General features: G+C 42.4%; 1 protein-coding gene across 1 annotated transcript; it reads right to left on the bottom strand.

Moving 5' to 3' along the window:
- Nucleotides 1-4,236: 4,236 nt before the first annotated feature.
- On the bottom strand, nt 4,237-22,378 carry LOC138296477 (nuclear receptor subfamily 0 group B member 2-like). The gene is made up of 2 exons (XM_069235623.1): nt 21,490-22,378; nt 4,237-6,399 (listed from the first exon to the last, which is right to left on the bottom strand). The coding sequence occupies exons 1-2, from the start codon at nt 22,070-22,072 to the stop codon at nt 6,158-6,160; spliced, it is 825 nt and encodes a 274-aa protein (XP_069091724.1). The 5' UTR covers nt 22,073-22,378; the 3' UTR covers nt 4,237-6,157.
- Between the last annotated feature and the right edge of the window lie 2 nt (nt 22,379-22,380).

Genomic DNA, 22,380 nt, shown 5'->3' with positions numbered 1-22,380 from the left:
GAGGCTTACACAGAGCCAGTACCCTTCTCTAAATTCTTAATCAGAGCATCTACATCATTCCAATCCCTGAAATTATACATTTTGTTATTCACCATTACTCTTAAGGATGCAGGGAACCTTAATTGGGCTGTTGCTCCCAACCTTTTTAATGTATCAATTATTTTCCCCAACACACATTGTTTATTTGGGGTGATAAACGCTAAATCTGATCTGATTTCAAAAGGGACCCCATCTACTGAAAGTGATTTCTTTTTTAATGTCACTGCCAAAATGCATTCTTTAATTGCGTATATATGGAAATAGACCAAGATTTTCCTTGGTTTATCCCTATTGGGGGGCATTTTCGCTGGGACCCTGTGTACTCTTTGAATATCCTTTGTGATATCATCCTCCATATCCTCAAAGTTTACTTCTTGTTCTGTTATTCGTACCACAAGCCCTTTCAAGTCATCTCCCTCCAATCCCTCGGGGACTCTTAGAAACCTCAGGTTGTTTCTCCTTTGATTATTTTCCAAAGACTCCATCTTGTCCATTACCCCCACTTCTCCTGCTTACAAACCTTTGATTTGCTCTTTATTTTCCTCCACAGCAGGCCTAAACCACCAACCTCCTCCTCCAGGGCAGCTGTCCGGCTTGCAAGCTCATCTATTTTTTTACCGAAATCTTCACATAGTATTTTGATCTCCACCTGATTAGTTTTGGAAGTCTCATAGCCACCCCTCAGTTCCATAGGTAATGCTTTTAGCATACATGTGATGGAGTGGCTAGACAGATTTTCATGATCATTTCCTTTCAGGGGGTCTACTTCACCTAAAGACTGTGCATCCACTTGACTGTCCCCACACCCTCCTCCTGGTGCTCCCTGATTTCCCAGTCATACTTTGGGGGAACTATGCTGTACCATAACCACATTATCTGTCAGGGTGGTTATATCAGACCCCCTGTCCTCACTTCTAGACAAGGGCAGTACTCTCTCCGCACATTTTATTTCCTCACTGGTCGACATTTTTGGTCCTGGTAACACTCTAAAATAAATTCCTAATGACGGAGTAACTCTCACTTTCCTATTAATTATGGTTCCCAAATTACTTAGGGTAGATTTCCTCTTGTTATTATTGTTGGTTTGCTCTTCCTTATTCCTCACCATAATCTGCTTCTGGAGGGTCTTGCAGTTTTCTACTTCCGCCCTCTTTTTAGCTCTTTTAGCACTTAGCAAGGAGTAGGCTGTGCCACCACTACATCTCCTAGACACCACCTTCCCTCCTTCCTTTTTGGCCAGAGCCAACCCCTCTGCCCTATCCACCATGTGATCTGGGGAGGCCAGAGGTACTTCAGTACCACTTAATTGCGGGATGATATTTTTAAAACAAAATGTACCTCTGACACTTCTTCAAAATCCCTGTCCGTCTCTTACTGCAGTTGTTGAAGAAAGCTCCTCTCCACCTCCTCCTAGGCTTCCTCCTCTTGTGCCTCCTTTTGTGCCTGTTCTTGCTCTGCCACTCTTTACCCGGAATGCGATTCTTGCCACTGTCTCCCTCCCACGATGAATGTACGCCGCGGCTCTCAGTAATGGCATGGCCTGCCTCAGACCTTAGGTGCTGCGCGCCCCCTCCAACGTGGTGTTTTCTGCAGTGTCCGTAACTTGATGCTGCAGCCCCTGCCTCCATCTCACACTCCCCCAGCCTCCGGTGAGTCGTCTGTGTTAAAATTACATTTTACGTCTCCGAGTCCACGGAGCCCTCCGCAACCGGCTCCTTAGCCGGCCACCATGTTATCCTTCCCCTCATGGGTGGAACTTTTGTTTTATAGCTGAAAGTAGTTTGTGTTTTTAGGGTCTTGCTTGTAATATCATTCCTATAGGCCTGCTACCTCTGAAAATGTCTAATGCACTATGCCTTCTATGGGCTAAATATTTGGGTGCACTGTAATTTTTAATACCCTTTTCTTTTTATGTGGTTATGTTCTCTAAGGGTTAACTATATATGTATATACATGACACTGCTTCTTACAAATGTTATTTTCATTGTGGTATTCTCTAGGGGCTTTTCTAAGCATTACAGTCATATCAACATACTAAAATACCTGTAACAGAAGGAAACTTGCCCCATAATGCTTTGCAGGGCATTACGTTGACAAAACATTTTTACTCACAACTCAGCCTGTGGTGGTCCTAGGACAATGGGACAGCCACCACGGTGCTTAATTTGTGCTTGCTGTTTCCGGTGATGAGCACTGGCACTTATTTCTGAGGGCCGGCGCTTAGTTTTGTGTCTCAAGCATTTACTGTGAGCAAAAGACACGTGGGAAAGATGGAGGAAGAGAAAAAAGAAGCGTCAGAAAGGGGAAAAGCAGGAAGCTGCAAGAGCGAGCTGAAGGGGCGGGGAGTGGCTATTAATGGATTGAAGAGGCCAAAGGTGGCTTCAGGATTACTCTGCCTCAGTATTCCGTGCTCGCACTTTTAATTGCAGCAGCCGCGTGTTTAAGAGGAGAGCTTTTAGCACCGGCACCTTTTTATTTATAAATTAAGCACTGAGCCACCAACATGTTCAGCATGATACACTATTTCTATCTACACCATCCCTGGGTTCCCACACTAGGTTAGTGGGGGACCCCAAAATAATAAACCCTCCCACAGTTCAGTGTTTTTTTAAGTGCTCTCATGGCTGGAACATTTGTTTTACAGCTGAGAGTAGTTTATGTTTTAAGGGTCTTGTTTGTAATATCATTGCTATAGGCCTGCTACCCCTGAAAATGTTTAATACACTATGCCTTCTAGGGGCTAAATATATGGTTACACTGCTTTACTTTTTTTCATGCGGTTATACACTTTAGAGGCTAACAATATGGTTACGTGACCATGTTTCTTACAAATGGTAATTTTGTGTTTTGAGCATTACAGTCTAATTACAAAAATGTATTTCTGATAAAGGTTTATATGATAATTGTATATGTTTTTATAAGCTCTTCTTATTACAATTATGACCATGATTCAGTCAACTTTATCATCCTTCTTACACTGTGACTGTTTGAATACTCTTGATATGTTTGGGTGACCCTTCTAGTTTATTTCTCCTCTGTGTCTGTCTTGTGTCTTTTTGGGGGGAATTGTGTTAGCCAGCCAGCAACTCTGATAGTGGGGTGGTGAAAGTGGTATTCTATTGGAATTAGCATGGCAGGTTTAAATTAGGATGCTAAATAGCAACATTGTCATTTTTTGCTACAGATAGAGGAAGAAGGTAAATGGAAGTGCTTTAGTTATATGCAGGGCCACTAGAATTATATGGCAAGAAAAGACAAAATTATGAGACAGAGTTGGCCAATTTATGTGGCAAGAAAAGTCCAGTTATGAATTTACAATGCCAATAGCTCTAACTCAAGAAAATGCAAGACCTATTGTATTGCAAATGCTTGTTTATCTTGTTCGGGTTTACCTGTTAAAATACGATCCAAGGTGTATATAAGTACTACAGATCCTTTGTTTGAAAAACTTGAAATAATCTTTTTACCATTGTCATATAGGCAGTATTGTGGAACGGAACTGACCAAATATAAAGTCTCAGCTATTCAGTTTGACATTTTGGATCCAAATCCACAAACGTTATGAGCCAAGTTCAACTTAGGTGTGTAGAAAACATATCTGCGGGTGCAATTCCTCAGATACTGATTCACAGAATCAGGATATGGCAAAAATTACACCTGCCCATGCAACGTCCAAATAAGGAATATCTCCAAGCACGTTGGATTTTCCGTAGTCATACGATACTGGACTTGTGCCTGAGAATTACCCAGGAGGTTGGCAATGGGACATACAGGAAACACCCACAAACTTGTAAGTTTGCACGCCCTATCCCACCCAGGACACAGTTGTAAATATACCCCACTAAAATTCTGGAAGAGCACGCCATCTGAAGTCCACAACATTACAGGCAGAGACTTGTCAATTTTTTTTCTATGAAGAAGACAGAAAAAAGGGTTGCTTTGTGTGCTCTTGAGCAATTCTGGCGCTTTTCCGATCTGAGAGCCATCTGAAACAGAGAGAGCTGAGGAGGAATGCTCCTGGAAAGGTCAGACATCCACACATTCCCACGACTACCCCGATGGATTTTTGTATATCTCCAAAAGGCATGTACATACTTGGGATGTAGTTGAAAACTACGAGAGAATTTCTGACTTTTTAAGATAAACATGTGGACGACAACTTTACAACTAAATCCTTTAAAATAGCCAGACAATAAGAACGGAAACATTTGTTTTATTATCTTTATCAGGCCACACAGCATTAAAAAATCAATTTAGAAACGTTAATCGAAACGTTAGAAGTGCACATCAGAGCAGTGTAAAACTCGAATTAAAATATTTGTAGCTGGAAGGTGAAGAAACATTGCATTAGGCCCTTTCCTATGTAGCCCGAGGACATGTTGTGCCAGTAGGATGTCAGCGAGCTCTAAATAGAGTGGAATAACGTGCCTGCAGAAACTCTCGGTGGAATGGGTCTGTGTGATGGGTGTCCATGTGAGACAGTTGTTTTTGAGGCGCATGTGTTGTGTGCGAAGGGAGAGGTGTCTGCTGAGGAGCGGTTTCTTCGTGAAGGATGTCTGTGAGAAAGAGTATCAGTACTGGGGGTCTGTGTAAGTGCATCTGTGTGAGGAATGCTTTCTGTGTTAGACTCTGTGGGGGAGATGTGCTTGAGGACTGGTGTGTGCTTGAGAATGCCACAGTGAAAGAGGGGTGCTGTGTGAGGGGGGATCTGTCAGAGGTGACCTGTGAGGAAGAGAGGGGGAGTGGAGTTATTTGTGACGTGGTGTTTGGGTGAAGAGGCGAGGAGGTGTGGTGTTGCTGTTAGTGTGATGGGTGCGTGAGGAAAGTGCGGTTACGGTAGAAGAGGCACACGTGTGAAGTGGGCTGCTTGTGAGGGGTGAATTTGAGGGAGGATGCCCCTGGAATAGGGTGACCAGTCGTCCCGGATTTCCTCTCACAGTCCCAGTTTTTAGAGGACTGTCCAGGGGTTCCAACGCCTCCCTTAATTTTAAATAAATGTCCTGGTTTTTGGGACAAAATTCAGATCATTAAATAAATGTCCCGGTTTTTGGGAGAAAGGTCAGATCATCTATGGAAGCATTAGTTAAAGACACCTATAACGTTTGAAATAATTAAAGTGATTTATCTGTTACTGTCAGGCAACACAGCCCCCTGTCTGCTCCCAGTAGAGATACAAGTGGGGAGCAGAAAGAGGCGAGTGGGGGTGGGTTGGGGCGTGGGGGTGCAGGGTGGGAGGTCAAGCCATAACTAATTTTATATATGTAGTCTTGTAAATGTGTGTGTGTGTATATATTTATAAATATAACCACACACATATATAAGCACACATTCACAAAGTTACACAAAAAACGGGACAGGTCAGATATAAAAGTGAGAGTAAAGTATTTTATGTCTGACCTGTCCCGGTTTTTGCTCCTCAAAATCTGGTCACCCTACCCTGGGAGTTTTAAAATGTTTACGTACGGGCTATGCTAGTTACTAAAATCTTCTGAGTTGAACTTGCACAGGGAAAGGTTTCAAATTTCCAAAACCCTATTTCCTCTCCATGTCGTCATAGAAAATAGCTGAAAATATTTCTTGAAAGATAAAATGGAGGCATTCCAATAGTTCACTTCAGGTGGGCACTGTGTACTTGAAGGGGCCCTGCCTGAATACGTTGCTGTCGGGATAGAGCCACGTCCACATTGTATGCCTTAAATCACACTGGAGTGTCCTGATGTCAGGAGCGTACCAAGGCTTGCTAGCACTACCCCCTAAACACAAGACCATATTTGCCACACACGTCATTAATGGATCCTCAGTGGCCAGGAGCAGAAAGAACATAATCACCAGCTCTTTTAGATATGTTTTGCCACAGAACTCCACATGCCTCAAAACACCACTCAGCTCTGACTTTCGAGCAGTATTTATTATTTCCTATGCTTTAGAGATTTCATTACCACCATTAGCTACAAAAATAAAATAAATAAGAGCTTTTTTAGATGCAATTAGCTTAAAGTCTTTGCTTGTTGAGGGTTCAGTCTTTTTCTGTGGTGGGTCCGCTTTTTTGCCTCTCCATTGCTGGAACCTGCTATTCCTAAACGACCACTCTGAAGTCCTGCACCACCCAGTGGCTGCTTCATTTGGGACATAACGTGTCCAGGAGCAGTTCTTCAACGTTAGCGTCCAACCAGACTGGTCGAAAGAAGAGTTTGGTGATTGTCCCAGCAGAGACAGCTTCCAAGATAGCCAGTGACCCCAGTATCCAGGTCAGTCGGGCCTGACTGCTGCTGTTAGCCAGGGAGCTAAATTCCATCAGCGTGTACTGGGCTTCTTGCTGCAGGGTCTGGACGAAGCGGGGAAACCGGAGGCCGCGAACCCCTGCAACCAAAATAAGCAATCGATAAGTTAAATGCCTGTCTCTGGCCCCTTTTGTCACAACAAGGTCACAAGATTGAATTCTGGCATGGCCAACTCGCCAATCCATCCTTTTAGGGATGGTAAATTCCATACCATCAAGTTGGATAATGGTAACACCTCTTGTTTATAGTGGTAACAGACTATACAAACATTTGTAGGAAGCATTGTATAAACATTATCATTCAGCTGCTAATATATATGCGATAAAGTACACTCTGCTGTGCATTGTAAGGATATTGCAAGTTACAGAGGGGTTCCATGACCAGTCAGAGGCATGAGGGCAAAGGGCGAAATCCTTCATAAGGTTATGTAGCTACAAGGTGGCTTGCAATATCCTTATCATGTACAGCGCTACAAGGTGGCATGCAATATCCTTATCGTGTTACAGCAGGGGGTATTTTATTCCTTTTAATACATGGTCATCACCTTTCCCCCAAACCACGTATCTCCTTGGTGCGTAGCTCCTTCATATGAAAGAAAGAGCATGTTTGCAAACATGAAGAATAAAACTAGAATCTGCCAATAGTGCAAAATGAACACCTCAAAAAGCTGTGAAATATTTGTTGCAAAAATATATTATAATCATTTTAATATAAGTAGCTTGGAATCTGTAGAAACATGCAGAAAGATTCTATCTTTTCGATAATTACCTAAGGAGTGTAAAAATAAATATTGCCGTAAATATCTCCTTTCTTCTTGTAACAGTACAGCTAGAAAAACAAAGCAGAGGAAAGAAAAGTAACATTCTATTCTTTAAACAGCTGCTTTAATTATTCTTTGTAACCTGACCTGCCTTTCTCCTTGGCTGCTGGCTTTCACAGCAGGCATTGTGATTTTCGAATACAACTGTTATATCATTACAGTGGAGCTGCTATACCATTTCCTTAAAAGAGGCGATAGGGTGCGTCACAAGTCACCTATTATAAAGAAATTCAAGACTTTTTTACACGGGGATTGCAGAATCCCATGAATTATATATAGAATTATAGATGGGTAACAGTGAATTATGGAGGTGTTTTTGAGAAAGGGGTTCTGAGTGATTCCAAATAGACAACAAGATTGAAGCTCGAGGTGTCTATGATGTCAGTCAGAACTGGAGGTGAAAAACATTCCCGTAATTCACTTTTTACCCATCAATATCTTTATGTCATGTATCGCTCCCAAAATCATCTGCCGCTGCTTTCGACTGCTATGTAGAGGCAGTGTAATGGGGTAGCCATACATAACATGGTCTCTGTTACCTACTCCTGTCACAAAGAGAAAAAAATAAAAAACAACCTTACCTGCCGCCCATGATCCATCCCCACCACCTTCCCTGCCTTTCATCTCCCTCTTGCAGTTGTGCTTTCTGCTTTCAGCCAAAGCATTGTGCAGAGCTGCATTGACAGTCTCTCAGAGAAACCTGTCAGCTTGGCCTTAAAGGCCTTTAGGGGGAGAAATGCTGGGTAATGAGTTTTGTTATCAAATGTCCCTATGTAAGACCAATGAGTTGCTAGATTTAGTAACAGAAATAAACACCAGTGGCTCACACAACAAAGTTATAATTCTCAAGACTGCATCAATTGTGGAGTCGTGTGAATGGGTTCTGATTCCTGTGTCCAAATTAAAATAAATTGTATTTCTTTCCGTCAGCGCTTGCAACCACAGGTGTTTACCATTCGTTAGATTTGTAACACACATGGCATAACACTTACCTAGGCACATTATCCTTCTTCTGGCCCTCAAGCCTTGGTCCCTCCCTGGACTTCTAAGAAATAAAGGAATTTGGGGGTACTTGTGTCAGTCTTCTCCACACTGATCACAGAGTCAAGCTACTGAAATGCTTTATCTTTGCCCGGCTCAACTGTTGTAATATCATCTATGCTGGTCTTTGCAAGAAGTTAATCACCAGGTTACAGTGCAGCCAGAATGTGACTAAAACATCTGTAAATGGGATTACATCAACCCCACCTCAAATGGCTTACAGTAAATGTAGATTTAAATGTAAGGCCTTTGGCGCCACTTAATAGGCTTGACTGAGACAAGGCCAAGTATACCTGCAGAAACAGACTCCTCACCATGTCCCAACCAGAAACCTTTGTTCAAGGTCTCGTGACCCAATGATCTTTCAAAAGAATGAAACACAGAGGCAGATAGATCGCAGGGTGTGGAGGTCCCTAGACTGTGGAACTTTCTAAACCCAGACTTCAAATCCGAACCCGATCACAAACAATTCAGAACATCTTTAAAAACTGAACTATTTAAATGTGCTTTCAACTAAATCAGCTCAGAACACATATGCTGGAAGTAGAGATGGGGGTGCTGCAGCACCCCCAAAATGCAGATGCTGGGGTTCAGAAGGGGAATCAGCAATGAAGATGCTTTTAAACCTTGTGTTAATCTTGTCACATTTGCCCTGCGTTCAAAGATAGAGGTCAAATGTCTGACTATATTTTCTAACAAATTAGTGCTTATTCATTTAACCTGAAAATTGGTTATTAGTTGTTTTATAAAGTGAACGATCTGATAACTGTGCTAAGGTTCTGAGAGTGGAAGGAGAGGCTGTAGATGTAATTTTTGTCCTAGGACACTACAAAATGTAGATACTTGCCAATGAACTGTACAAATGTTTCAAAATATATCAGCAGTTAGGAGAATATAAATGAAGCACAGTTTTTACATTTCTTAAGTGTGATGGAGACAAGTATTTTAATATGATAAAATCAAATCAAGACACTTTTGGTGATGTGCAAACGGTAAATATTTGATATAACCCGATTTCCATACCTTATTATTGTGGGCTATATAGTCTTGTAAGTAAAAATGCATGTTAATGTGAATTTTGTGGCCAATTTAATAGAAAATGTGCTGTCTATAAATACCAGTGTACTAAAACAACACCAAGTTTTAGTAATGTATTTGCGACAGTGTACTATAAAATGCACCACTGGCCACATACTACACTTTTACTGCTCTCCTTCTAAAAGAGCGTGGCACATTTGCTACACTTGTTCTTTGTGTGACGTGGATTTTTCACAATCCCTATGACTTTAGGAAATGTAAACATTGAGGGCAGCACCCCCACTCTGGAAATGTTTCCAGCACCACTGGCTCCGAATAGGGGTTGTAATTGATGAATATCCGACATGGAGATCCACCCTACCCGATGGGCCTTTTAACCTCACATTTCATCGCACCCTGCCTTCTTGAAATTATGAAATACCAAACTGTAAGTCATAGAGGTTTGCAAAACCTTCCAATAAATAAACAAGATCGTATAACATAGTAAGTTTTCTTATTTAGTTGGCAGATTTTCTGATTTAATTTTCGAAATGTAATGAAATATTGTTTTTTGGTCTGTTTGTTTTCTACTAATATTGTAAGGCCACAATACCACATTATACCAAGTGGCACCAACTCCACTGTCATCTTGTGGTTAATTGTCACTCCACTCTAAAGTAAGCTATGACAATCATAACTAACAACCATTGTTTATTTTTCCACTTGCTGCTGTCCTTGTTTTAAATGCATTCAGTCTTCTTTACTGGTGTAACGGTTAAATGCTCTTATTGATGCTAAATAAGTCTGTTCTCAAATTTTTAAATTGTGAAAAATTTAACTTATGAGTAATCAATAAACGAGATGCTGTGTCCTCCGCCCTAATTTCGAGAACAGTTGGTATAGGCTTTTGGTTTTGTGTCTGTGATAGGCAGCCCTGCACGAGGTTTTGAGTTTTCGCTGCTATGGCACTATCTTTACCAACATGATACACACGGGGCGTTTCAAAACCACATTTTGTTTAAGTACACTTGAAGAAAGACTAGGTTTCAGAAGCACTATAGTGCGATTATTCAAAGACTCGTCATTCAATTGTTTTTAATTGTCTACGTTTAAAGTATATGGGATTCGAGCAAAACATGACAAGTTGACAAAGGACGCCAAACCTTTTCACAGTAATGTCTGAAAAATATTTGAGTGGTGAAATTTAGAAAGGTAATTCGCCTGCCTTTAGCTGAATCCTAGGTATTGGATGGAGCTCGTCTCCAAATTCTTTTTTTTCCTCAAAATGCACTGTTAAACGGTAAATTGCGAACACGTAGTTTCTCTGGTATTTTGGAAAATGGCATATGTTCAAAGGGATTGGGCTTCTCAGCATGTATATACAAAACAGTATAAAGCAGTACGTTTTAATAACACATTTTGATACAGTGAAAAGAACAAAACCGGGCGATTTACTTGAATTATTTCGAGTAGTGCGCTTCTTTCACCTTAGCAACAATATAGGCCCATATTTATACTTTTTGACGCTAAACTGCGCTAACGCAGTTTAGCGTCAAAAAGTTTTGCGCCGTCTAACGCCATTCTGAAGCGCCATGCGGGCGCCGTATTTATGGAATGGCGTTAGACGGCGCAATCAGACCGGCGCTGCCTGGTTTGCGTGGGAAAAAACCACGTAGACCAGACAGCGCCGACGTAGGGGGAAAATGGCGCATGGGCGTCTTAAAATGGGGCAAGTCAGGTTACGTCGAAAAAATCGTCTTAACCCGACTTGCGCCATTTTTTAACGACGCCCATCCCCCATCAACATGACTCCTATCATTGTAAAGATAGGAGTCATGCCCCCTTGCCCAATGGCCATGCCCAGGGGACTTCTGTCCCCTGGGCATGGTCATTGGGCATAGTGGCATGTAGGGGGGCACAAATAAGGCCCCCCTATGCCACCAAAAACAAATATAAAAAATAAAAAATTATACTTACGTGAACTTACCTGAATGTCCCTGGGGTGGGTCCCTCCATCCTTGGGGGTCCTCCTGGGGTGGGCAAGGGTGGCAGGGGGGGTCCCTGGGGGCATGGGAGGGCACCTGTGGGCTCATTTTGAGCCCACAGGCCCCTTAACGCCTGCCCTGAGCAGGCGTTAAAATGTGGCGCAAATGCGCCGTTTTTTGCCACGCCAACTCCCGGGCGTCTCTTTTGCCCGGGAGTATAAATACCACGTAAAGGCCTGGGAGTCATTTTTTAGACGGGAACGCCTCCCTTGCATATCATTAACGCAAGGAAGGGGTTCACGCACATTCCAGGAACTTTGGCGCTATTCGCCTCTAACGCCATAGTATAAATATGGCGTTAGTTGGCGTTAGTTTTGCGTCGAAATTGCGTCAAAAAAAACGACGCAATTTCGGCGCAAACGGAGTATAAATATGGCCCATAGTGTTTAGCGTGACTAACTCGCCCTTCAAAAATCGGCGGCAGTAAAACTGAAAGAGGAACTGTTGGCGCGCCTTAGTTTTGGGACCTGGGGCCTCATTTACAAGAAACTAACGCATCGTCATGGATGCATCAGATTTCTTGCGCCTGCCGCACAGATGCGCTGTATTTACAATACAGAGCTCCATGACGCACGTTTTCACAGATGCGTCAGAAATTCTGATGCATCTGTGGGCGCTAAAGTGATGCATTGCTGGAGTTGCGTCGTTTAACTGATGCAACTCCAGCAATGCCAGGAGAGTCCCATTGGAAAAAGTCCTGTGTCAATTTTACGCCTGGTGTGAGCAGGCGGTTAAATTTTGACACAATGAAGTCGTAGAGTGACGCAGTGAAAAGCTGTAATTTTCACTGTGTCAGTTCTACATGGCTTTTTCTGTAGTAACGCCTATCCTGCATCCATTATACCTGGTGCATTATAATGTGATGCAGGGCTTTACAAACAGATGCATTGGGCACAATGTGTCAGTTTGTAAATATGGAGCAGTGTAGTACACTGCTAGCGCCGCCACTGCGTAAAAAAAAAAAAAAAAAAAGACGCAGCAGCAGCACAAGGGGCTTGTAAATGAGGGCCCTAGTGTTTATGTGAAATGCATCAATCCAACAGCACTCTATTGTAGCCCTGGACAAGCCCTGTTCTGGCAAAGGCATTACATACTGGATCAATAACATATACTATCCACCCTGAGCTAAAGAACGAAATGTACCATTTCAGGCAAGAATTACAGCTTGTAGGTCAGTGGTAACCACACAGGCTCAAGGCAGTAAACGCATCTCCAAACAGGTGGATAACTTGCAATGCCCTCCTTCAGTTACTGGGTGTAGAGTAGCACTCACAAGCAGTACACATGCGCACTGTACTAAGGGTAGTCAATGCCACCGCTCCAGGTATGACCCAATAACTGAGGCCTGGGCAGGTCAGTTTGGCTCAGTTGCAAACCCTGTTCCGTAGGGATCTGATTTTTTTTTGGGTCTGTTTAAGTCTGTCTGGGCCAGAGACCATGAGTGAACCATTTGACCATTTGTGCTCACAGGGTGCATACAGAATCTGGAGATGGCAAGCTATAGCAGTGGACAGGTTTGGGTTGAACAACAGATTAAATAATTATGAGTGACAATCACAAAATCGACATGGTTTCCATTAATTTGTCTCTTAGTGAATCCTAGGTGGAAGCTAAACTCTTCTCCCAGTCCGCACCATGTTGCACCCTTATTGTGAGTGTGTAGCTCAGAACAGGACAGTGTGAAGTAACTTTTTCTGAACAAATATGCTGTCTCCTCCAATGGTGCAACCTCACCTTCTAGGGAGAGCAAGGCACTGACATAGGGAGCAGCAGTTCAGTCTGCCGAGGTGCATGTCACTGCAGCAAAAACTGACCAGATAGTGCTTCACAAGGGGGCTGGCTCCCTTGTAGGTGGGTGCAGTGTCTCTACATCTGCCTGCATTAGGAATCCTGGGCAGTTACTTAGAGCCCTGTGACACCTTGGGGACACACTGAATATGTGTCATTTCCTATGTGGTGCACAGCTAGTGTCCCTCCTATGAGTATGTTACTGCCTGCACCCATGTCTTATGGAGCAAGAAATAGACCGTGTTCCCTTATTTGCATGGGGCCAACCTCTATTTAAATGGAGGTAAGCCCCCTTGAGATCATGCAGGAGCAAATAGGGTTCCCACACAATCAGTATTACAGAAGGAGACACCCAATAGTATGAGGTGCCCCAGGAGTGTTAACACCCTTTGTGCCCCCAGGGCGCTTATATAATAAGGCTCCAGGGGGCACATTACATAAAGTTTGCCACAATGTAAATACAGGACACGTCCATTTTGCCTTGTTTTGCTACTTGCATAATATAGAAAAAAGCAAACAATTTTGTAATGAAGAAAGACTTTTGCACAAGGACAGAAATGTGAACTAGGATTACGGTACCATTGCTGTACCTAAAGAATATTGGGCCAGATGTACAAAGGTTTTCACTGGTCGCAAAAGGCCCATAAGCTCGTTTTCAACCGTTAAATGCCTTCTGACATGTACCATCCCCATTTTGCAAGTCAGTAACCTACTACCGACTCACCAAATCGGTCTGCGATTCGCTAATAGGAAGGGGGGTGCCAACGGCGGAACGTTCCTAATTGCGACTTGCAAGGAAATGTAAGAATATTTTGTGACCGGGAATGCGGTCACAAAACATTCGCATTTACCACCAACTTTAAGTTGGTGGTAACCCATTCGCAAACAGGAAGAGGTCCCAAAGGGACCACCTCCCCTTTATGAATGATACCAAAAAGGTTTTTTCAGAGCAGGCAGTGGCCCCACGGACAACAGCCTACACTGAAAAAATGAAAAGAAAACGTTAAATTTTTATTTTTGAAATGCATCCCAGCTTCCTTTAAGGAAAACGGGTTGCATTAAAAAAAACTGCATTATTTAAAGAGCAGTCACAGCCACCATCCCTGTGAGTGTGACCATTCCCAAATGGTTCGCAAACTGTGACCTGTCTCATGAATATTAATGAGGTAGGTCCCTTGCAATTCATTTGGGAATCGCAAAGAGTGTGGTTAACACTGTTGTACATTTTATTTTGCGACTTGCAAACAAATTGCAAATAGCGAGTTGCAAAATAAAATGTTATATTATATGGCCCTTTTTTGCTTATGGATGACTGCACCAATGTCATAGCATTATTAACAAAAGAATCCTTGTCCATGCCCAATTTTAAAACAAATAGAGCAAAGAGAGTTTGCACAGCTTTTGGATTAATAAGAGAAAATGAATGAAAAAACTTTGCATCAAACAAAATAATTATTCACATTTAAAAAGTAGAAAATACATATATTCTTCATTTCTTATCATGTAAATTCACAACAAATAATGTCAAATCAATTTGTGCCATGTTTGCTTTTGAGCAAATACTCCATTTCTCCATATCCTATCACACAAGCAACAAAAATGGTCAAAATGAATTTGCCCAGATTTTTTGCATCGGTGCAAATTTTCGGTACTTCGACCCCAAGACCATGCTGACTTAGGGCATGTGTTGGACGTGCATGGTATTCAATCATATAAAGATCGAACGCGAATTGTTTTTCACAGGAGTCAATACATTATGGTATTACATCAGGAGTGCCTTTACTTCGCAGGTAAAATTTGTACTACTTTAATGTATGTATACATAAGTATATGTATATATATTCAAAAATATTTAGATTGAAATAATTACAATATTTGTTATATACTGTTATTACTTCTTTTGATTAAAATTAATAGAATTTTAATTTAATATCTCAAAATACCATTCCCTGAACCCCGAACACCCCTTCCACTCCTATACACTGACCATCCCTCAGCCCTAAAAAACTCCTTACTACCCCATACACTACTCAGCCATGAGCCTTAAAATCTCCTTACTACACTTCACAACCCATCCCTAAGTCGTAACAACTCAGTACCCCCATACACTACCATTCCCTTAATCCAAAATAAACCTTACTCTCCTGATACACTAGACATTCCTGAGCCTTGAAACTCGCTATCCTATAGACTACCCATTTTGAGCCCTAAAACCTCATTATTACCTCCTAAATAATACACTACCCATCCCTCACACAAAAAAGACTCCTTACTGCCCCATGCACAACCCATCTCTGGGCCCTAAAAACTACTCACCAACCCTACATATTACCAATCTCTGAGGCATCGAAACTCCTCAATACACCCATACAATACCATCCCCTTAACCCTTAAACCTCCTTTCTACCCCAATACGCTACCCATCGCTGATCCCTAAAAACTCCCCACCACCCAGACTACCCATTCATGAGCTATGAAAAGTCCTCACTACCTCTATATACTACCCAAACCTGAACCCCAAATATGCCATACTACTCTTATAAACTAACCATCCCTCACTACACCTATATAAACTTAAAAAATGAAAACCATAAACTTAAATGTAAACGTTTTTTCCAAATGAATTGCTTATTATTTATTAATTTAAATGTAATTACTTAAAATTGCAGGATTTTATTTGATTTTTACTTAAATTTAATTAATTTTTATTTAATTCAAATCACTATTACATTTCTGAGCAACGAACCTCTCCGTACATATGTTTTTATACATATATATATATATATATATATATAGGTTAGACACTTACAACTAACTTATCTGTGAAGTAAAACAGTGAAAACCTATCTGTGATGTAAAGAAAAGACTTCCAATGTAACTCATGTAATAGAAAAACTCTGATGTAGAACCTGCGAAATAAAGGTGACATAGAGTAGAGATCATTTGACTAACCAGGAACATATTCCTGCACTAATGGGTAACGTGGACTTTCTTTATCAATGCAAGAGATATCTATAGGTCTATCTCAGGGTTTAGAAAAGTCTAACTAAAGTAGGGACAGCTGTCACATCTATACACATGCCAAATTTTGGGAAAATTCCCATCGACTCCTACTAGTTTATTTAAAAAACAATCATGTTTGGGATTCTTTTTTCGGTCAAATTTGGATTCTACAGTTGATATAGAAAACACATTTGTCAGTTGTTTTCCACTGAACTATACTGGTGTAATGTTCACTGGTGTCATTTTGTAGTAGGTCATTAAAACAGTTTTAAAAATGACATCTCATAAAAGTAGAAAAATAAGAAGAGATCAGTGGAGCTGTGTAATTAATCTCGACCACTTTTAATTAAGGGGCCCACATTTCCTAAATTACCATTTTGATTGTCTAAATGTCCCCAAATAGGAGGGATATGCCTAGGCCGACTCCAAACTCGCATTGCCACAGGACTCGAGCTGTACTAGTTCCGTACAGAATGAACCTTATCTGACAGTTCGGTCTGGATGCAGCTCCAGTGTAGGTAGGGTCCAAATTGGTTTGCTTATGTCTGGTTCGTATCTGTAAATGCACAGACTGCTAACAATGATGGACTGGAATACGGCCCAGAGTGGCTAACAGCAGCCGAGACTACTTTAAGAATTCCATCCATCTATATGGGCTGGCTTAGACTCCCTAACTGGGAGCGCTATGGCTGATGTGGGTCCCGAGCTCCCTCTGCCGTTGGATTCAAGCAACACATCACTGGTGAGGCCCAACAAAGTTGAAAATTTCCTATGGTTGTTTGTGTTTCTGTTCTAAGAGGACTTGGCCAGGCACTTCGGACTGGGCTGTCCCTTGCGAGGCGAGGCCAAGACTGGCTGCTCCCTGTCTGTAATGGCAAAATGATCGAATAGTCCCAGGGTGATTGTTGGTGGCTAAAATTAATTTGAGCAGACGACCCATCACTTCCTGTGCTTTCTAATTAAAAACAGTATTTGTTTCTATACTTTGATTACACACTTCATGGACATATATTGTTAAAGAATTTTGAAACTAACTCCTGTAGCTTTTCTCTGGACTGTAGTTTTTTCATAATATTTTATAGAATGCGATTTGGAAAACAAAGCACAGAAAGCCTGAAGGAGTCCATAATCTGAGTGAAGGAGGCTGTAGAATCATGGCTACTAAATGACTTTTCACAGCTTTATTAACTTGTTGTGGTACTTCCTTCTACAGCAGGCAGCAAATAACCCATGCATCTCTACTCCTTTCCAGCCCCAACAATGAACCAGACTTTTCCTCATCACTCAGTTCCCCTTATCTCTTATTATTCACAATGGTAAGCCCATTTTATTTCTCTCGTCCTATGCATAGAAATATAATTATACTGACCTACTTTCAAGTCACAACTAAAGCACCAGAGGCTTTTTATTATTTTGTTACGTGCACTAGGTTTGTGCTCACCCTTGAAGGCAGAATACAAGAGACCATAGGGGCACCCTGGCCTCAGGTCAGACACCATACATAGTGGCAGCATGGGAGATCTAGAGTGACCTGTACAAGTTGTTTTTGATGAGCAAGGAGTGGGACTGCCAAGGCTAGGAGTGCACTTGTCCACACGGCGCTCCATGGACATCCGACCCGCGATAGGTGCAGGCCTATAATTGTTTCAAAACTGAGTCTCCCTTTTATATGATAGCTCAGTGGTCTGCCTGCAAATCCAGGTTTGAATGCTGTTGGGCCTAATCTGCGATTTTGCCCTTGAAAGGTTGATTTAAAAAAAATAAGAAATGATAGTCTTAAAATATCACCACTGTGGCAGTAAGTGATATATAAATGCAGCAATGTTCTTTTAAAGTGGGTTTGTTTAAAGGGCTGATCATGGGTGTAAAATCGTGGGGTACAGAAAGGTTTCCCTCCACCCCCCAGATTTTGCTGTGGGGCAATGTACGGGAAAATATCCCCCAAACGATTTTGAAGTAGAAAGTGAAAATTAAACAGTGGGAGACAGAAAGCATCTTCCTAGAACCATGCTGCATATCACTGAATTCTCCGTGAAGCGCTGTAACCAGAGGAGCAAACTTGGGGCTTTATTATAAGTTTGGAAGTCCCACCGCAGGACCGCCAAATTCGCAGGGAGGACGCCATGGCAGTGGCGTCCCCTAAGCATATTACAATGTTCCCACCGGGCTGACCGGCAGGAACACTATAATATGCGTTCTCGCATGGCCGACTGGCGCGAACAGTGCTACGTTGTAATGTGACAGTTGGAAGGCCTGGAGTGTGGCGTTCCAACCATCACTGCGAGTGTGGTGTCCTTGGACTGCGCACTCATAATGAGACCCTTTGTTTGGAAACCAATACCTCTTTATTATAGTAAATATTTAATTCCCATCATTGCGGTGCGTCTCCTAAGATCATGCCAGGCATGCCAAGGGAGTAAGGGAAGGCAGGAGATGCTATTTATGTTAATATTACCGCTGGCTCTCCTGGCCTAAGAAAGAGAACAATTTTAGGAGAGCCTCAACACTTAAATGACCATACATAAATAAATAAATAAATAAATAAAAGAGGCCGTGAATCCCCTACAGTGTTTACTCCTTATGTCACTTCTATAGAATGAGGGGCTTGGAAATTGCAGCATGATTTTTGATGAACATGTTCTGTCACTGTGTTTGAACTTCAGTGTTTGAGGGGATATTCTAAATAAGAAAGAACATTTTGAAATCTTATGACTGCGCCCATGCACATGTACGTGTGTGTGTATAATGCCAGTTTGAAGTAAGGAGTGATAATTGTGATTATTGAATACCACTAACTGAATAACTTAACACAAATCACTGACCTTTAGTGGTAAAGAGAATGGAGAAGGATGTAATCCTACAGTAGCTGAACTGCACAATATGCAATCTTGGACTACAATTGCAGCTTTCCCACTTAACCAAATAGTGTGATCCCTGGCCCATCACATTATTTCAGTATGTATGCTTTTTTCTTTAGCAATGACACACTGAAGTAATTCAAAACAGGATTTGTGCTCTGCCAAACCCCCACTTAAATATGGTTAATATCAAATGATATTGTTTCACATTTAATAACAACAAAGACTATAAAAATAGAGAGCATGACAAACTGAAACATTTTGGGAGCAGGTGAGTGAGCATCTGAAGGCTTGTGACAAACGTCTTGCATTTGCTCAGATCGAGGTCCTGTTTGACCCTCATGCCCAAAGCGAGCCGAGCTTTCAGGTTACCGTGACACCTACGCTCTACCCTCCTGAGCCAAGAATTAGAGATAAACCGTAAACCTTCGATGTAAAAAAGGAGAAAGAGACATCACTTTACTGATACCTTGGAATCAATCCTGGCGTGTGGCCTTAAGGATTTTTAGGGCCTCCGTTCAAACAACTTTTAATTGTATTATTCACTCTCCCCAAGACTGTACCCCCAGAAATATAGGCCCAGATTTAAGAGGGCATAGCTCCTCCTTGTGCCACATCAGCATCATTTGTTTACGCTAATGTGGCCCAATGAGGCCAAAATCAGATTTACAAAGAGACGCAATGCATGAATTGCGCCACTTTGTAACCCCTTGTGCCACATTATGCCTGCGCAAGGCATAATGTATGCAAGGCATATTGTATGCAAGGGGGCGTTCCCCGGTTAGGGGGGCTGAAAAAATGGTGCAAAGAAATCTAAAAGATTTCTTGGCGCCAGTTTTTGCTGCATTTTTTAACGCCTGCTCAGAGGAGGCGTTAAAAGGGGGCACACCACTGGATACAATTGGTCCCTATGTACTGTTCAGGGTTGGCATAAAAATGTTGGAGCTAACCCTGAACAGTACATCAATAGCATCAAAAATATTGACAATATTACCCCCTTCCCTGCGCCACAGTGCACCGTATTTTAAATAAGGCACACACATGGTGGGGTAGGTGGGCGCTAAGAGGCGATTTTCTTAAATCTGCCCCATTGTGTCTCCTAAGCCCTTTGGGGTGGGTGAAACGAGCTGCCAGAATACCAAAGCCCTATCTCGATTAGCAGCAACTGGAAGTGCCGTTGACATTTTGAGCGACGAGGCCAATGACTGAACGGGCATGGAATCAGGGGCACCCTCTGACTCACCCGAGTAGGTGCGATGCCCGCTGAACAGCAGCTGAGTGAGGTGTATGCCACTGTTGGATACTCCAGTCTACACTGATGTTTTTCCTAACTTCTCACAACCGCTAATGGTTTTATGTTCTTGTCTGCAGCATTCAAAGCCCGAAGTGGGACTTCCAAGCGCTGCAAAAGAATTTTGGGCAGACGCAACTGTAAAAAGAGAATATTAATGGCTTTCCGGAATAACTCTAGGCTTGGAATTTTGCAAACCTGAGATGGAAGTTCATGAGAAATGAGTGCTTAACAAAGCACTTACTGGTTATACAAAATGAATGCGTTGTGGAGACCTTCAAGAGAGAAATAAGGATCTGGGCAAACCAGACGCTGCAGCTAAATAGAAACAAAGGCCCATATTTATACTTTTTTTAGCGCCGCATTTGCGCCCTTTTTGACGCAAAAACGGCGCAAACTTACAAAATACAATTGTATTTTGTAAGTTTGCGCCGTTTTTGCGTCAAAATGCAGCGCAAATGCGGTGCTAAAAAAGAATAAATATGGGCCAAAATGTATGTAAAGGTGCAATTCGATCTCAGACGAAACTACGAAATATCCGACTTCCAGGAATTTCACACTATGCATCACTCAAGACGGATTTTGGTTGGTTAATCGAACAAATAAATATCGCCAATATTGCCAACAGCTCTACGAAATGATGATCTGTCATAAAAAGGCGTTACAAAAGTGTAATTGAAATCGTTCCATTCAAAATAATTGTGGATGCTTTTTAGATGTTACTTTATATATGTGTAAAACTAGTATCACTTCATAATTTACTGCATTATAAAAATTTCGAACTTAAACACCCCTTACTTTCACAGGCGTGCGGGTTAAAATCGTTCTATATATGTGACTGTATTTTAATACAACTGATTGATACACAGTTTATCATTTGCGGAAGGATGAAGGGCTGAGAAGGGAATACAAATCTGCGTTGTTGAGGATGTGCTTTAATACCAGCAGCATGCGTTTAACCTAATAAACAATGTTACCGCTTACACAAGCGTAATGGTCCACCCTCGACTAGCATTTGATGTCTAAGTAAATATTTTTTTGCATAGATTTAGGATCCACGCATACCTGCTACACTGTGATATCTACAGTCACGCTGCAAAATAAACACACATTTATATGTAATATTCTTCTCGTTTTGTGCCAATGTATAATATACATTGTGTATGAAGCGTATCCAGTGTGTTTCTGATGTGAGCAAACCCTCTAAACTAGAGATGCATAGGGGAGTTCTACATTTCCATTACAATTATTTGTTCAGGTTTGCACCTGCTTTGCTTTGCGCGGTAATTATTTCGGTAGCTCCTACCTGGATTAAAGAGAACAATACCCTTGAGGTATGCGTATTCTTTTGCACAGATGTCCAAGCTCCAAACCTTGCCCATGAAACTCTTCATCCTCTGAACTTCTGCGAACGGCGCGCCAAGAGGGGCAATCCTACGCATTTCATCCTCAGTGTCAGATTGGTTCAGGAGGATCTGTTTCAGCAAACTGGGCGCTGAAATGTCTGTCGTGTCAAAATCCACCTTCTCCTGAGCCAGACCCAGGACAAAGAGAGGGGCCCAGCACCCTTGCACCAAGAGCCTCTGGTCCCCCGGTGGCAGCTGGTTAAAAGAGGGCAGGTTTTGGATGAATGCCGCAGTCTTCAGGAGCACTTCCGATGCCCTCTTGGAGGTGAGCTCCGGGGTGGAAAGGACCACTTGGCGGTTCTCGAGGCAGGGGCAGGCCTCCCTCGGAGATCTCTGTTGTTGCTGGTGGTAGCGGAGGGAAGGAGGTCGCCATCTTCCTTCTGACCTTTGCTCCGCGCTGAGGATGCCGAGCAAGATGCTGTCGGGAGTAGCGGCCTTGCACTGACATTTGCCAGCGTTTGCATGCCTCCCATCGCAAGCCATGTCGCCTCTCGAGCCGCCTCTGCCGTCTGATCCCCAGCCAGCTTGCAGCGCCTGCCTCCCTGCGCAGCGTGTGCGTGGGTCTAGGCCCCGGACCCGTGCTTGCCAAACCGGTAGGCGCTCTGCGCTTTTTATAACACGCTCCAAGTTGAACGGCAGCCCGTGACCCTGTGCAGCGAAATTGCCTTGAACTTTATTTGCTCTGGAGTGTTTTCATTCATAACCAAACAAGGCGGGGCCCGCGCGAATCAGCGGCGATATCTGCCCTTGCTGCAGCCGGGATTATCTGAATGAGAAGGGCTTGTGACTGT

Source organism: Pleurodeles waltl, chromosome 5 (genome assembly GCF_031143425.1).
Source record: "Pleurodeles waltl isolate 20211129_DDA chromosome 5, aPleWal1.hap1.20221129, whole genome shotgun sequence".
NCBI lineage: Eukaryota > Metazoa > Chordata > Amphibia > Caudata > Salamandridae > Pleurodeles > Pleurodeles waltl.
Note: the sequence above shows the minus strand (reverse complement) of the source record. Positions and strands in the feature narration are given on the sequence as shown.

What these genes read in the sequence shown, in the direction of transcription:
- LOC138296477 (XM_069235623.1), bottom strand. Translation starts at nt 22,072, where the DNA reads ATGGCTTGCGATGGGAGGCATGCAAACGCTGGCAAATGTCAGTGCAAG. An exon ending in TATTGTTCTCTTTAATCCAG is followed by an intron (nt 6,400 to 21,489) that starts GTAGGAGCTACC and finishes TTTTGGTTGCAG; the next exon opens with GGGTTCGCGGCCTCCGGTTT.